The 15,342-nt window shown below is 44.8% G+C and overlaps 1 protein-coding gene and 1 long non-coding RNA gene across 2 annotated transcripts in view; one reads left to right on the top strand and one right to left on the bottom strand.

The window, feature by feature from the left end:
- Positions 1-15,342, top strand: part of GPR107 (G protein-coupled receptor 107) — an 83,971-nt gene that overhangs the window by 14,757 nt on the left and 53,872 nt on the right. The window contains 6 exon segments of the mRNA XM_077967789.1: positions 3,979-4,092; positions 4,764-4,814; positions 5,637-5,716; positions 8,194-8,333; positions 12,052-12,089; positions 15,044-15,100. Of these exon segments, the coding sequence (XP_077823915.1) occupies positions 3,979-4,092; positions 4,764-4,814; positions 5,637-5,716; positions 8,194-8,333; positions 12,052-12,089; positions 15,044-15,100 (480 nt within the window).
- Positions 2,193-4,284, bottom strand: LOC144335058 (uncharacterized). The gene is made up of 2 exons (XR_013405497.1): positions 2,752-4,284; positions 2,193-2,430 (listed from the first exon to the last, which is right to left on the bottom strand). It is a non-coding gene; the product is annotated as an uncharacterized LOC144335058 (long non-coding RNA).

The following is a 15,342-nucleotide window of genomic DNA, read 5'->3' as shown; positions in this document are numbered from 1 at the left end:
AAAGTATCACTCTTGTCCCCTAGGCTGGAGTGCAATGGCGAGATCTCGGCTCACTGCAACCTCCGCCTCCTGGGTTCAAGCGATTCTCCTGCCTCAGCCTCCCGAGTAGCTAGGATTACAGGCGTCCACCACCACGCCCGGCTAATTTTTATATTTTTAGTAGAGATGGGGTTTCACCATTTTGGCCAGGCTGGTCTCGAACTCCTGACCTCAGGTGATCCGTCTGCCTCAGCCTCCCAAAATGCTGGGATTACAGGCGTGAGCCACCACACCCAGCCTTATTATTATTATTTTTGAGACAGAGTCTCACTTTGTTGCCCAGGCTGGAGTGCAGTGATACAACCTGGCTCCCTGCAACCTCCGCCTCCTGGGTTCAAGCAGTTCTGACTCAGCCTCCCAAGTAACTGGGATTACAGGCACGCGCCACCACACCCGGCTAATTTTTGTATTTATTAAAGGTGGCATTTCACCTCTATTTATTTAGTAGAGGTGGCGTTTCAGTGGCCAGGCTGATCTCGAACTCTTGATCTCAGGTTATCAGCCTGCCTTGGCTTCCCAAAGTGCTGGGATTACTGCCATGAGCCACCATGTCTGGCCAATGCTGTTATTGTTGTTTAAAATAGTCTTCAAAAACCTGTTTTTCATGGCATTGTATCATCAAATGAAATGATGATGCAAAGGTTAAAAAAAAAATAGTAAAGGAATGTACTATTTATGTGGGGGGAAAACTGTTATCAGGTTGCAATTGAAACATTTTCTGAAAAATAAAAAACAGCTAGAAAACCTGTGTTGTGGTGAACTAAGTATAAGCGAAACGCTTAGCAGGTTTCCATTCTACTACAAAGCAGCTTCATACTGGATCAGTTAGAAAAAACATACTTTTAAAATTTAAACTTTATTGAAGTGTAATATACATGGCTAAAAATTACTCATTATAAGCAGACAACTCAGTGCATTTCCAGAATGTAGACACACTCATGCAGCCTGCAGGAAATGAGGCAGAACCATTACCAAGCCCCTCCAGAAGCACCGTCCCTAAGCCTCACCTTCCCTCAAGTCCCAGGAAAGCCCCTTTCTCCTGAGAGTAGTCACTGTCTTCACCTCTGTCACCACAGATGATTTCCCCTGCATTCCAGTTTGTTTTACATGAATATGGCTGTGATTCACATACGTCGTTTTATGTGGCAGGAACTGTGTGTTCATTTTCCCTCATCCTCTCCCTCTGCAGTCCTGCTCCACTGAGGATTCTGCCAGAGAATGAAACCCTAATGTGCTAAGGCATCCATTTATGTAGTTGAGTTAATTTCTTATGTGCCTCTAGGATGGTGGTCATCATATATTGTCCTTGAGAGAACTGAGAAAATAGATAGTGAAGATATTTTCAGTGGATTTAATTCTCTCCCAGAATTCCAAGAAAGGCTGGGAGCCTTAGCTTTTCTGGCTTTTACCATTGACCCGCTCTTGTAGGTTCCAGGAGATGACCTCTGTTATCTTATCTGGCTTTTCTGATTGTTCTCTGTGAGAATGTTGGTTTGCTGCAAGCCACTCCAGCCCACCAGGAAGTGGAAATCCAGCAAACATGTTTTCACCACATAGCCAAGCTCCTAAGAAAATAAGGGAAATTCCCAGGGGCCCCAAAAAGGGAAGGAGCTGAAACTCCATTGGGCAAAGAACAGGGAAGCCAGGGCTGCCCTGTGGTGTTGCAGAAACTTGAAGCCCAGAGTCCTGGGCTTTTGTTCGTTTTTGTTATTTATTTATTTATTTATTTATTTATTTATTTATTTATTTATTTATTTTTGAGACAGAGTCTCACTCTGTCACCCAGGCTGGAGTGCCATGGCGCGATCTTGGCTCACTGCAACCTCTGCTTCCTGGGTTCAAGCGATTCTCCTGCCTCAGCCTCCTGAGTAGCTGGGATTACAGGCATATGCCACCACGCCCAGCTAGTTTTTTTTGTATTTTTAGTAGAAACGGTGTTTCACCGTTTTGGCCAGGCTGGTCTTGAACCCCTGACCTCAAGTGATCCACCTGCCTCAGCCTCCCAGAGTGCTGGGATTACAGGTGTGAGCCACCACTCCCGGCCAAGTCCTGGGATTTTAACAGATGTTGAGGGGAAACAGGGACCGTAGCCTTAGGCCTGAGCAGGGAGGTGAGTTGGAACTGTGTCCCTCTGCTTCTCAGCCCATAATCTAGGACTGTGAAAAAGCTGTGTTCCTTGAATGCAAGAGTGGGCAGGAAACGACATCCTGCTGGTGATAGTACAGTGTGGTGTAGTTCTGTCGGGGAGGGTTTGGTTTATGCCGTTTCTGCCGAAGACCTGCTGCACAGCCCGTCCTCGCAGGCCTTTGGTGTTTGCCATTAGACTACCCGTGATGTCCAGGAAACCCCAAATCTGGAAATAAAAAGTTACCCTTCACTCAAAGAATCAAACTGCGGCCGGGCGCGGTGGCTCAAGCCTGTAATCCCAGTACTTTGGGAGGCCGAGGCGGGTGGATCACGAAGTCAGGAGATCGAGACCATCCTGGCTAACATGGTGAAACCCCGTCTCTACTAAAAATACAAAAAACTAGCTGGGCGTGGTGGCGGGCGCCTGTAGTCCCAGCTACTCGGAGGCTGAGGCAGGAGAATGGCGTGAACCCGGGAGGCGGAGCTTGCAGTGAGCCGAGATCGCACCACTGCACTCCAGCCTGGGTGACACAGCGAGACTCCGTGTCAAAAAAAAAAAAAAAAAAAAAAAAAAAAGAATCAAACTGCAACTTATGGAAGGTGTTGCAATTTAGCCAAATCTCAATATAAAGCTCAGTTGTTGCATAGCGTAAAGTGTGTTTGTGGAAGCCCTGTTTTAGAAGTGTTCACTGACACCATTGTTCTGTTGGCCCTGCAGTGTACTGAGTTAGTTGAGATTGGAGTCACGATGTTGAGACAGCATCAAGCAGGTGGGGTAGGCGTCTGCCCATGTGATTCAGTCTCACCAAACCTTAGGATTATCCTGTATCCAAAAGCCTCTGTCTCCATGTCACTAATTTCCTATTCCTGGGATTCCTCTTGCATAAGGCTTTGTTCCCTAAAAACCCATCATCTACTGTATCATTTTTAGGTGAAAATTCACCTTTTTAAATAATGGAATTATAGCTTAGCTTCATTATTTATCCTGCCAGTGGGAGGAGCCAGGTATACACAAATTAATAAGAGGATTTATATAAATGAGTGTGTTCTTGGAACAACTTCAGCCACTCCTTTTCTTCCTTCCCACCCCCCAGCATGTTTTGAGTGCCTACTAGATGCCAGGCATTGTACTATCAGGAAGGATATGGGGATGACGAAAACATGGTTCCTCCTGCCCTGGAATTCACATTTCAGCCAACTGAGTTTGCTCCCGGAACCCATCCCAATGCATTGGAGTGAATTTGAATCCATTGAATACTTCCTTCTGCAAAAACTGTTGATGTCTTTTGGATTTCCGATGAGTTGTCTTCAGCTTTTGGAGAAAGACATGTTACCACAGCTGTGTATGTTACTGAGCATATGGAAACATTGGCTGGCTAGCAGGAAATGAGATATCATAGTTTTTCTTTTCTTTCTTTCTTTTTTTTTTTTTTTTTTCTGAGACAGAGTCTTGCTCTGTTGCTTAAGCTGGATTGCAGTGGCATGATCTCGGCTCACTGCAACCTCCTCCTCCCAGGTTCAAGCAATTCTCCTGGCTCAGCCTCCCAAGTAGCTGGGATTACAGGTGCCTGCCACCACGCCCGGCTAACTTTTTGTATTTTTAGTAGAGACAGGGTTTCACCATGTTGGCCAGTGTGGTCTCAAACTCCTGACCTCAGGTGATCCACCCACCTCAGTCTCCCAAAGTGCGGGGATTATAGGCTTGAGCCACTGCACCCAGCCTGATATCACAGTTTTTAAAGCAAATGAATAGGTTAAATAATCAAAAGCACTTTTCCATATAACTAATTCCACCACTACAAATTTCTTTAGGATGATGTGAGGCATAAAGTTCATCTGAACACCTTTGGCTTCTTCAAGGATGGGTACATGGTGGTGAATGTCAGTAGCCTCTCATTGAATGAGCCTGAAGACAAGGATGTGACTGTAAGTACCTGTTAATGAGATCCAGGGGTTTACTCTTTTTTTTTTCTTTTTTTTTTTTTGAGACTGAGCCTTGCTCTGTCACCCAGGCTGGAGTGCAGTGGTGCAATCTCAGCTCACTGCAACCTCTGCCTCCCGAGTTCAAGCAGTTCTGTGCCTCAGCCTCCCAAGTAGCTGGGATTACAGGTGCCCACCACTATGACCGACTAATTTTTGTATTTTTAGTAGAGACAGGGTTTCACCATCTTGGCCACACTGGTCTTGAACTCCTGACCTTGTGATCCACCCGCACTCAGCCTCACAAAGTGCTGGTGTTACAGATGTGAGCCACCGCGCCCAGCCCAGGGGTTTACTCTTTTAGCTTAGGTGAGAATCACCTTCCAACCTCAATGCTTAAATATAAAATACAAGAATATGGAGATAATTAAGCTTGTGAGTAGCAAATTATATATCAGGCATCAAATAATTTCTTTTAACACTTAAAATATAATTCTGTAATAATTCTAGTAATTAGTGACTTTACTTGAGTGATTTTACTTTGCCTCTTTACAAAATGAATGCTAAGAAAACTGAGAGGAATCCACGTTAGAAGTACCACTTTTTCTGCTTTTTGAGTACGAAAAGTATGGACAATTGTGTAGATATTTACTTCTACTCTTTTTACTCCCCATTAGATTGGATTTAGCCTAGACCGTACAAAGAATGATGGCTTTTCTTCTTACCTGGTGAGTATTAAATGTGTGACCTGATTCATCTCTTCACTTGAGCCCAGGCCATTGAACGGGAATACCCTACTTCTTGGAGTACCATTTTCATTTTTTTTTTTTGGAGTACAGTGACACAATCATAGCTCACTGCAACCTTGACCTCCCAGGCTTAAGTGATCCTCCTGCCTCAGTCCCCTGAGTAGCTGGGACTACCAGCATGTGCCACCACGCCTGCCTAATTTTTGTATTTTTAATAGAGACAGGGTTTCACATTTTGTTGGCCGTGTCTTGAACTCCTGGACTCAAGTGATCCATCCACCACGGCCTCCCAAAGTGCTAGGATTGCAGGCGTGAACCACCACACCTGGCCACGGCATCATTTTCTTGAGGCGGTGGCTTTTTGACTTCCAAGCATTTTTGAGAACCCACAATTGGTTTACTTTTTTTTTGACAGAGTCTCACTCTTGTTGCCGAGGCTGGAGTGCAATGGTGTGATCTCGGCTCACTGCAACCTCCGCTTTCCTGGTTCAGGTGATTTTCCTGCCTCATGCTCCTAAGTAGCTGGGATTACAGGCACCTGCCACCATACCTGGCTAATTTTTGTATTTTTAGCAGAGATGGGGTTTCACCATGTTGGCCAGGATGGTCTTGATCTCCTGACCTCATGATCCACCCGCCTCGGCCTCCCAAAGTGCTGGGATTACAGGCATGAGCCACTGCGCCCACTGGTTTACTACTTTGAATGGAGTTTGAGCCACTCATTTGCTATGTTCCTGAACACTTTCTGTTCTTGTTCTAGTGTGAATGAATAAGATGTACAATTGGCTCTTCCTTTCTCAGGATGAAGATGTGAATTACTGTATTTTAAAGAAACAGTCTGTCTCTGTCACCCTTCTAATCCTAGACATCTCCAGAAGTGAGTAAGTAATTCTAAAGTTCCTTCAGTTCAGTCCTAGAGTAGAATCAGGAAGAATTTAGTAGTATGCTAACATTCCTTGGGTGTCTGCCATGTGCCAAAGACTGTGCTGAGTGCCAGAGATTCAAGACAAGGCTAGGGAGACAGAGGGCCTGTCCTTGATGGGAGAGGCAGAACGGCAGTACACGTGATCACAGCCAAACAGAAGTGGAAGGGAAGAACTCATGAATTGTAGAAAGGAAGGAGAGGCTTCAGAAAAGTGTTGGCCCAAGCAGCTTTCTAGTGAGTAGCCTTTTACCAGATGAATAAGAAAAGCATTCTAGGCAGAGGGCATAGTCTATGCAAAGGCAGAGTGGAAACAAGACTGGGTCCAAATAATGGCTTCTGCCACTCATCAGCCCTGTGACTCCGGGCCTCAGTGTCCTTACCTACTTCATGATGATGGTATCTGCCTCATGAGATCGTTGGTGAGGATTTCTGGCAATTCAGCCTCTTTAAAAATGTTGAATTTTGATGAATTATCAGACTTTGTGTTTTGGTGTTTGTTTTTTTTTTTGAGACGGAGTCTCGCTCTGTCACCCAGGCTGGAGTGCAGTGGCGTGATCCCAGCTCACTGCAAGCTCCGCCTTCCGGGTTCACGCCATTCTCCTGCCTCAGCCTCCAGAGTAGCTGGGACTACAGGCGCCCGCCACCGCGCCCGGCTAATTTTTTTTTGTATTTTTAGTAGAGACGGGTTTTCACCATGTTTGCCAGGATGATCTCGATCTCCTGACCTCGTGATCCGACCGCCTCGGCCTCCCAAAGTACTGGGATTACAGGCTTGAGCCACCGCGCCCGGCCAAACTGTGTATTTTCAAGTTCAGCATACTTCCACCTGCCTATTTTGTAATTGCTGAGGGAGCCTTTAAGGTAGGAATCGTGCTCAGACTTGCCTGTAAAGTAGACTCCTGGCAGCCCAGAAGAGGATGGATTTGAGATGAACAAGATTGGAGGTAAGAAGATGAATGAATAAGCTTCTAAAAAAAAAAATTGCATCGTAGACCCTAACTTTTAAAATATTCTCCGTGATAACCTCTGTTTTCATTTAATAAAATTGATCTGACAGTCTCCTGTATTAGTTAGGCTGCTTTTGGCAGCAAGCAACAAAAGATTTGACTTAGACTCTGGCATGAATAGTGAAGACATTGATTACCTCACCTATGTGCAGTGGGGCAGGCGAGAGACAGGCCTGCAGTGGCTTACTGATGTTAGGGACTCTGGTGCATTTCATCTCTCTGCTCTGCCATCCTGGGTGTTAGCTTCTTCCTCAGGCAGGTTTCCCAGCCATCACAAGGTGGCTCTGCTCTGTCATTCATATCCAGCCAAGGGACAGAGAGCAGACTCCTCCCCCAGTTAGAATGAGAAGTGCTTAAATGTGCCAGCTTAGGTTGGGCATCCACTCAGGCATGGGAACTGTCACTGGCCCCTCCTGGGTGGGATGGGGTAAACAAAAGTGGGTCTCATGAGAAGGCGGGAGGGTGGAAATGGATATTAGACAGGCAGCTAACATTGCCACAGCCCTCTTTTGCTTCCCTGGATTTCACTTTATTTATTTTTTGAGACGGGGTCTCGCTCTGTGGCCCAGGCTGAAGTGCAGTGGCACGATCTTGGCTCATTGCATCCTCCACCTCCCAGGTTCAAGCGATTCTCCTGCCTTAGCCTCCAAGTAGCTGGGATTACAGGCGCGTGCCAATAGGCCCGGCCAATTTTTTTTTTTTTTGAGACGGAGTCTGGCTCTGTCACCCAGGCTGGAGTGCAGCGGCGCGATCTCGGCTCACTGCAAGCTCCGCCTCCCGGGTTTACGCCATTCTCCTGCCTCAGCCTCCCGAGTAGCTGGGACTACAGGCGCCCGCCACCTCGCCTGGCTAGTTTTTTGTATTTTTTAGTAGAGACGGGGTTTCACCGTGTTAGCCAGGATGGTCTCGATCTCCTGACCTCGTGATTTTTTTTTGTAATTTTAGTAGAGACAGGGTTTTGCCATGTTGGCCAGGCTGTTCTTGAACTCCTGACCTCAAGTGACCCGCCTCAGCCTCCCAAAGTGCTGAGATTATAGATGTGAGCCACCATGCCCGGCCTGGATTTCACTCCAAAGTCTTACTGATGCTTTACGTTTTGTCTGTTTCCCTTGTGCACCAATTTGCTGAGCATTTTCACGATACTTAAGGAAAAAGATGTACCTCAGAATTGTGTGGTTGCTAAGATCTTAGGTTTAAGAGAGACTGCCTGGATCCTTGTCCAGCTACTTCCTGGCTTGGTGCCCTTGGGCAAGTTATTTGACTTTTCTGAGCCTCGGTTTCAGTATCTGTAGAATGTGGGTAATAGAATCTACATTGTAGAACATCATAAGGACTGCATGAGCTTGGCACAGGGCCTGCATGCAGCATGCTCAGTGGCCAGGAGCACTGCTTTGACCTTTTTTCCTTCTGTCTTATTTGAATGTAGGGTAAGAATAAAGTCTCCACCAGAAGCTGGTACCCAGTTACCAAAGATCGTCTTCAGCAGGGATGAGAAAGTCCTTGGTCAGAGCCAGGAGCCTAATGTTAACCCTGTTTCAGCAGGCAGCCAGACTCAGAAGACACAAGGTAAACCGTAAGATGGAAACTGGCTTTCAGTTTTCACTACCTGCTTTGTAGAAGCTTTTTTGTTCCTAAGTAAAAGTGAAAGTAAAACATGATCTGTTGTCGTCTTAGCATTATATTTTGGAAGTTACACAAAAATGCATAAACGTTCAAGAAAAATGTGGAAAATCTGAAGCAGATGGAAAAACGACAGTCATTTCTCCTTATTCCCAGTGTTAGAATTTTAGTAATTTATGTTTTCTTTTAAGCTTGTTTCATAATTCTAGAACGTTTGATTTGTAAAATTCAGTCATGCTTATAATTGTATATGCATGCCTGATTACTTTTTAGCCCGTGTCATACCTATCATATATCCGTTAAGCGGATACTGTAATTTCCTCAACCTTTCCCCTTAAGGAGACACATTTCCATTTTTGTGTGCTTATGAATATTGTTGCAGTGGACTTCTTTACTCATAGACCTCTCTTCATATAGTCCTGTTCTTTATGATGGTTTTCAGAATTGCAGTTTCTGGTTCAAAGGATATGAATGCTTTTGAGAATATTGGTAGATATTTTTAAATTCCTTTCTAGGTGAGTTGTGTGGATTTATATTCTTATCAGAAATATGCAGGAATAGTGGGCACGTTATCATGTCCTAGCCTAGCCACTATGGGATATTTTCTTTTCTTTTTTTTTTTTTTTTTTTTTGAGATGGAGTCTTGCTCTGTCGCCCAGGCTGGAGTGCAGTGGCCGGATCTCAGCTCACTGCAAGCTCCACCTCCCGGGTTCAGGCCATTCTCCTGCCTCAGCCTCCCGAGTAGCTGGGACTACAGGCGCCCGCCACCTTGCCCGGTTAATTTTTTTGTATTTTTTTAGTAGAGACGGGGTTTCACCTTGTTAGCCAGGATGGTCTCGATCTCCTGACCTCGTGATCCGCCCGTCTCGGCCTCCCAAAGTGCTGGGATTACAGGCTTGAGCCACCGCGCCCGGTCGGATATTTTCTTTTCAAAAAAAAAAAATCCTAAAGTGAAAGGCAAAAAAGGTATTCCTGTTTATTTATATTTACTCTTATTACAGCTGTACTTTTTCTCCATGTGTTGATTAACCAATTTATATTCACCTTTTTTTATTAACTGTCAGGTTCATCTGATGATTCATGTGAGCTCTTTAAAGATAATTTATGGACAGGTGCAGTGGCTCACGCCTGTAATCCCAGCACTTTGGGAGGTCTAAGTGGGAGGATCACTTGAGGCTAGGAGTTTGGTACCAGCCTGAGCAACATAGCGAGGCTCTGTCTCTGCAAAAATAAAAATAAAAAAATTAGCCATGTGTGGTGGCATGTCCTGTAGTCACAACTCCTCAGGAGACTGAGACAGGAGGATTGCTTGAACGTGACTGGTCTAGGAGACATTGAACCGTGATGCACTGCAGCCTGGATGACAGAACAAGACCCTGTCTCTGAAATAAATACATACATACTTACTGCTTATACAATGTTTTTCTCAAAAGAGGCTGGGCTTGGTGGCTCATGCCTGTAATCCCAGCACTTTGGGAGGCCAAGGCAGGCAGATTACTTGAGGTCAGGAGTTCAAGACCAGCCTGGCCAACATGGTGAAACCCCATCTCTACTAAAAATACAAAAATTAGGCCGGGCGTGGTGGCTCACGCCTGTAATCCCAGCACTTTGGGAGGCCGAAGTGGGCGGATCACAAGGTCAGGAAATCGAGACCATCCTGGCCAACATGATGAAACCCCGTCTCTACTAAAAATACAAAAAAAAATTAGCTGGGCGTGGTGGCACGTGCATGTTATCCCAGCTACTTGGGAGGCTGAGGCAGGAGAATCGCTTGGACCAGGGAGATGGAGGTTGCAGTGAGCCGAGATTGCGCCACTGCACTCCAGCCTGGCGACAGAGTAAGATTCTGTCTCAAAAAAAGAAAAGAAAAAAAAAATTAGCCAGACGTGGTGGCATGCGCCTGTAGTCCCAACTATTGAGGAGGCTGAGGCAAGAGAATTTCTTGAACCCAGGAGACGGAGGCTGCAGTGAGCCAAGATTGTGCCACTGCACTCCAGCCTGGGTGACAGAATGAGAACCTGTCTCAAAAACAACCACCACCACCGAAAACAACAACAACAACAACAACAAAAGAAGAGGTTGAATTGTCTAATTGGCTCACAGTTCTGCAGGCTATGCAAAGCATGGCGCCGGAATCTATTCCTGGTGAGGGCCTCAGGAAACTTCCAATAATGGCAGAAGGCAAGAGGGGGCAGGCAGGTCACATGGTGAGAACAGGAGCAAGAGGGAGTGGGGAGGTACCACACTTTTTTAAAACAACCAGATCATGCCTGAACTTGGAGCAAGAACTCACACATTACCACAAGGAGGGCACCAAGCCATTCATGAGGGATATGCCCTCGTGACTCAGTATCTCACACTAGGCCTCACATTCAACACTGGGGATTACCTTTCCACATGAGATTTGGAGGGGACAGACATCCAAACTATGTTACTTAGTCTGTCCAGCTTGACTGCAGTTAAAAACAGAAAGACTGCATTTGTGCGACGGTGTAGGTTAGTGCCTATGCACCATCTCCTTCTTGTCTAGGTTCTTTGTGCTCATATCACCATTCTCTGGGAAGAAAATATTCTTTTCTTTCTTTTTATTCTCTTTCTTCCTGCGGGGAGCTTGAAGTCCAGTCTTTCCCACAAAGAATATCTTTTTTTGTTTTGTTTTGAGACGGAGTCTCACTCTGTCGCCCAGGCTGGAGTGCGGTGGCGCGATCTTGGCTCACCACAAGCTCCACCTCCTGGGTTCACGCGATTCTCCTGCCTCAGCCTCCTGAGTAACTGGGACTACAGGCGCCCACCACCATGCAGATCTCCTGACCTCATGATCCACCCACCTCAGCCTCCCAAAGTGCTGGGATTACAGGCATGAGCCACTGTGCCCGGCCCAAGAATATCTTAAGTGAAAACAAGATAGATGCCCACTCTGTTCCATGAAAGAAGCCATTAGCAATCTTCTTGCTGTAGGGAAGAAAGTATCGTTATGCTAATATTACTTGCTATTAACTTTTTCAAGTGTGTAAATGTATCTCATGTTTTTCTTTTTGAGATGGAGTCTCGCTCTGTCACCCAGGCTGGAGTGCAGTGGTATGATCTCAGCTCACTGCAACCTACACCTTCTGGGTTCAAGGGATTCTCCTGTGTCAGCCTCCCGAGTAGCTGGGATTACAGGCATGCACCACCACATCTGGCTAATTTTTGTATTTTTAGTAGAGATGGGGGTTCACCATGTTGGCCAGGCTGGTCTCAAACTCCTGACCTCAGGTGATCCAACTGCCTCGGCCTCCCAAAGTGCTGGGATTACAGGCGTGAGCCACCGCTCCTGGCCTTTTTCTTAAAAATTATGTTTTCAAATGTGATTACTTAGAAAATTAGGAAGGGCATTCCATGTGGCCTCTCTGGCAATAACATATGCTAGAATATCCAGAAATGAATTCTGTTGTTACTATTATCAGTTAGTAGATACCATTTATAATATAACAAGGTCTGATTTGCTGCTTCAGCAGTACAAGAATTATGTTTTGGGACCTGAGGAAATGGCAGTCCCCAAGATTATTTTGTTTAATTATTTGATATTAGACAAGCTGGAGTCTCATAAAATGATACTGTAATATATATATGTATCCGTAAGTTGAGTCATGCAGTGTTCTCTTTTGAATGTTTCTGCTTCTAGATGGTGGAAAGTCTAAAAGAAGTACAGTGGATTCAAAGGTAAGAACTAACCACCCTTTTGTGCTCAGCTTTCCTGGATATGTGTGTACATGTGTGTGTTGTATGCATGTGTGTGTGTGTATTGATATATATACATGCATGCATGCACAAACACATACATAAACAGTCGTCCCTTGGTGTCCACAGGGGATTGGTTACAGGAACCCTAGTGAATATCAAAATCAGTGGATGTTCATGTCTCTTATATGAAATGGTATAGTATGTACACATAACCTACACACATCCTCCTGTGTACTTTAAATCATCTCTGGAGTACTCATGATACCTAACACAATGTAAACGCTGTATAAATAGTTGTGACACTGTGTTGGTTTTTTATTTGTGTTATTTATTACTATTACTTTTTAATCTTACTGTAAAAAATACTTTTGGTTGGCAGTTGGTTCAATCTGCAGATGTAGAACCTGCAATACAGAGATCTTACATATATATGTGTGTGTGTGTATATATGTGTATATGTATGTATATATGTGTATATATGTGTGTATATATGTGTATATGTGTATATATGTATATATGTATATGTACACACACATACACACACACGCACGTCTCATCTACAGGGGCCAGATGCGGTGGTTCATGCCGTAATCCCAGCACATTGGGAGGCTGAGGTCAGGGGATCACAGCACTTTGGGAGGCTGAGGTCAGGAGTTCAAGACCAGACTGGCCAACATGGTGAAACCCTGTCTCTACTAAAAATACAAAAATTAGCTGGGCTTGGTGGTGCATTCTTGTAATCCCAGCTACTTGGGAGACTGAGGAAGGAGAATCACTTGAACCTGGGAGGCAGAGGCTGCAGTGAGCCAAGATCACGCTACTGCACTTCAGCCTGGGTGACAGAGTGAGACTGTCTCAAAAAAAGTTTAAAAAAATAAAAACAAAAAAAAATCTACAGGGAATTGTCTCCCATTTTGGGGGAGAGCATTGACATACTGAAACAATTTCAAAGGAAAATTGATTCCTGGCTAGGCATGGCGGCTTGTGCCTGTAATCCCAGCACTTTGGGAGGCTGAGGTGGGTGGATTGATTGAGCCCGGGAGTTCAAGACCACCCTGGGTTACATGACGAAACCTTGTCTCTACAAAAAAATAGAGAATTAGTGGGTGTGGTGGTATGTGCCTGTGGTCCCAGCTGCTCTGGAGGCTGAGGTGGAAGGATCACCTGAACCTGGGAGGCTGAGGCTACAGTGAGCTATGATTGTGTGACTTCACCCTACTAGCCTGGGTGACAGAGTGAGACCCTGTCTCAAAAAAAAAAAAAAAAAAAAAGGAGGAAGGAAGGAGAAAATTGATTTCTAAGTTGCATATCTCTTACATGATATAGGATGAGGTAGTTAGGGAAGGAAGATACCAAACCATCAGAAAAGCCCTCTGGTAGGAACTGTCACCGGGGCTGAGTTTGGAGTTTGTTCAGGGAAGAGGAAGACAAGCAAGGGGAGGAAGAATGCCATACACAAAGACTGGATGATGACACATGCTGAACACTGGCTCGTTTGAAGTGAAACACACAGATTTGGGAGCAGAGAGAGATCTTAGATAATATAGGGCCAGGCAATAGAGGGAATTGATGGGCAGGCAATGGGAAGTCATCCTGAGTTCCTGATTGGGAAAGACTGTGTTTATTAAAGATCGTAATTCTGGAAGTGGTGTGAAGGGTAGCCTTGGGGAAGGAGAAAGGGTTGTGCGAAGGAACAGGAAGGACACGGTTGTGAGAATACCGTGTTTCGGTTGTTTCGGGTGATGAGGATGTGGACTAGAGCAGAGCCTTGGACAGTAAATGACTGGGAAGCCAGTTAGGGTGATGGGAGGGAAAGAGAGGAGCAGAGGAGTGGGTGGTAGAAATAGCAGAAGTGGAAAAACTGGGAAAGTTTTGGTTTGTGGTATCTTGATTTCTCCTTGAGGGGGACATCTAAATGGTGATGTTTTGTCTTAACAGCTTTGTTGAAGTATAATTGACCTAAAATAAACTGTACATATGTAAAGCAGCAATCTGATAACTCTGACTTATCAATCAAGATAGTGAAATATCCATCACCCCAAAAATTTCTTCTGCCTTTTTGTAAGCCCCCTGTCCCCAAGCAATCACTGATCTGTCACTATAGTATAGATTAGATTTATAGAACTTTATATAACTGAATTATGCAGCACTCTTTTCTGTCTTATATTCAGCATAGTTACTTTGAGTTCATCCACATTGTTGCATGTATCATTTCTTTTCATTGCTCAGTTTTACTGTATATATGGCAATATTTTGATTTCTTTTCTTTTCTTTTTCCTTTTTTTTGCTTTGGGGAATGGAGTCTCGCTCTACCACCCAGGCTGGAGTGCAGTGGCACAGTCTCATCCTCTGCCTCCCCGGTTCAAGCAATTCTCCTGCTTCAGCCTCCTGAGTAGCTGGGATTATAGACACGTATCACCATGCCCGGCTGATTTTTGTATTTTTAGTAGAGATGGGATTTCACCTTGTTGGCCAGGCTAGTCTTGAACTCCTGACCTCAAGTGATCTGCCCATCTCGGCCTCCCAGCGTGTTAGGATTACAGGCTTGAGCCACTGCGCCTGGCCAATATTTTGATCATTTGATGTCAGGAGTGGAATTCAGGGAATGTGACAGGGCATGGCCTGGGTCAGCACCCTTAGTCTGGCTGAAGCTTCAAGGGTAGACACGCTGTCTAGCCGAAAGATTCAAGGCAGGGGGCAGAGGTAGGGGTTAGTGCAGAGGCAGAAGAAACAGGTGAAGAACTACTGCCATTCTCTGTGAAAGCAGATTTCAGACATCTTGAAAGGATAGTCATTTTTATTTTCAGAGAGCTTTTGAAGGTCGGCAAATTTAGAGTTTAAGAAACATGTTTTGTTTTGTTTAATAAATTACTTTTAATTAGCACACTTTCTATGCCAGTGCCATCCTAAAACATACTATTATGTCTTTTTAGGCCATGGGAGAGAAATCCTTTTCTGTTCATAATAATGGTGGGGCAGTGTCATTTCAGGTATGTATGCTCTTTGTGTAAAGCCTCCTAGAATTTCTCTCTACCATGTAAAAGGGTGATTTTTTTTTTTTAGAGGAATTTTGAATTTAGGAATAACAACTTAGGTATGCCCTGTATCAGTCACTTAAATGTAATAGCTGTCTCTTTAACAAACCCACAAGGTGGATATTGTTACCCATCTACTTATCAAATCGTGAGTCTCTGAGAGTGAATAACTTTGTGACTATCTATTGTAGGTGATG

Source organism: Macaca mulatta, chromosome 15, assembly GCF_049350105.2.
Source record: "Macaca mulatta isolate MMU2019108-1 chromosome 15, T2T-MMU8v2.0, whole genome shotgun sequence".
NCBI lineage: Eukaryota > Metazoa > Chordata > Mammalia > Primates > Cercopithecidae > Macaca > Macaca mulatta.
This window is presented reverse-complemented; position numbering and strand designations above follow the sequence as displayed.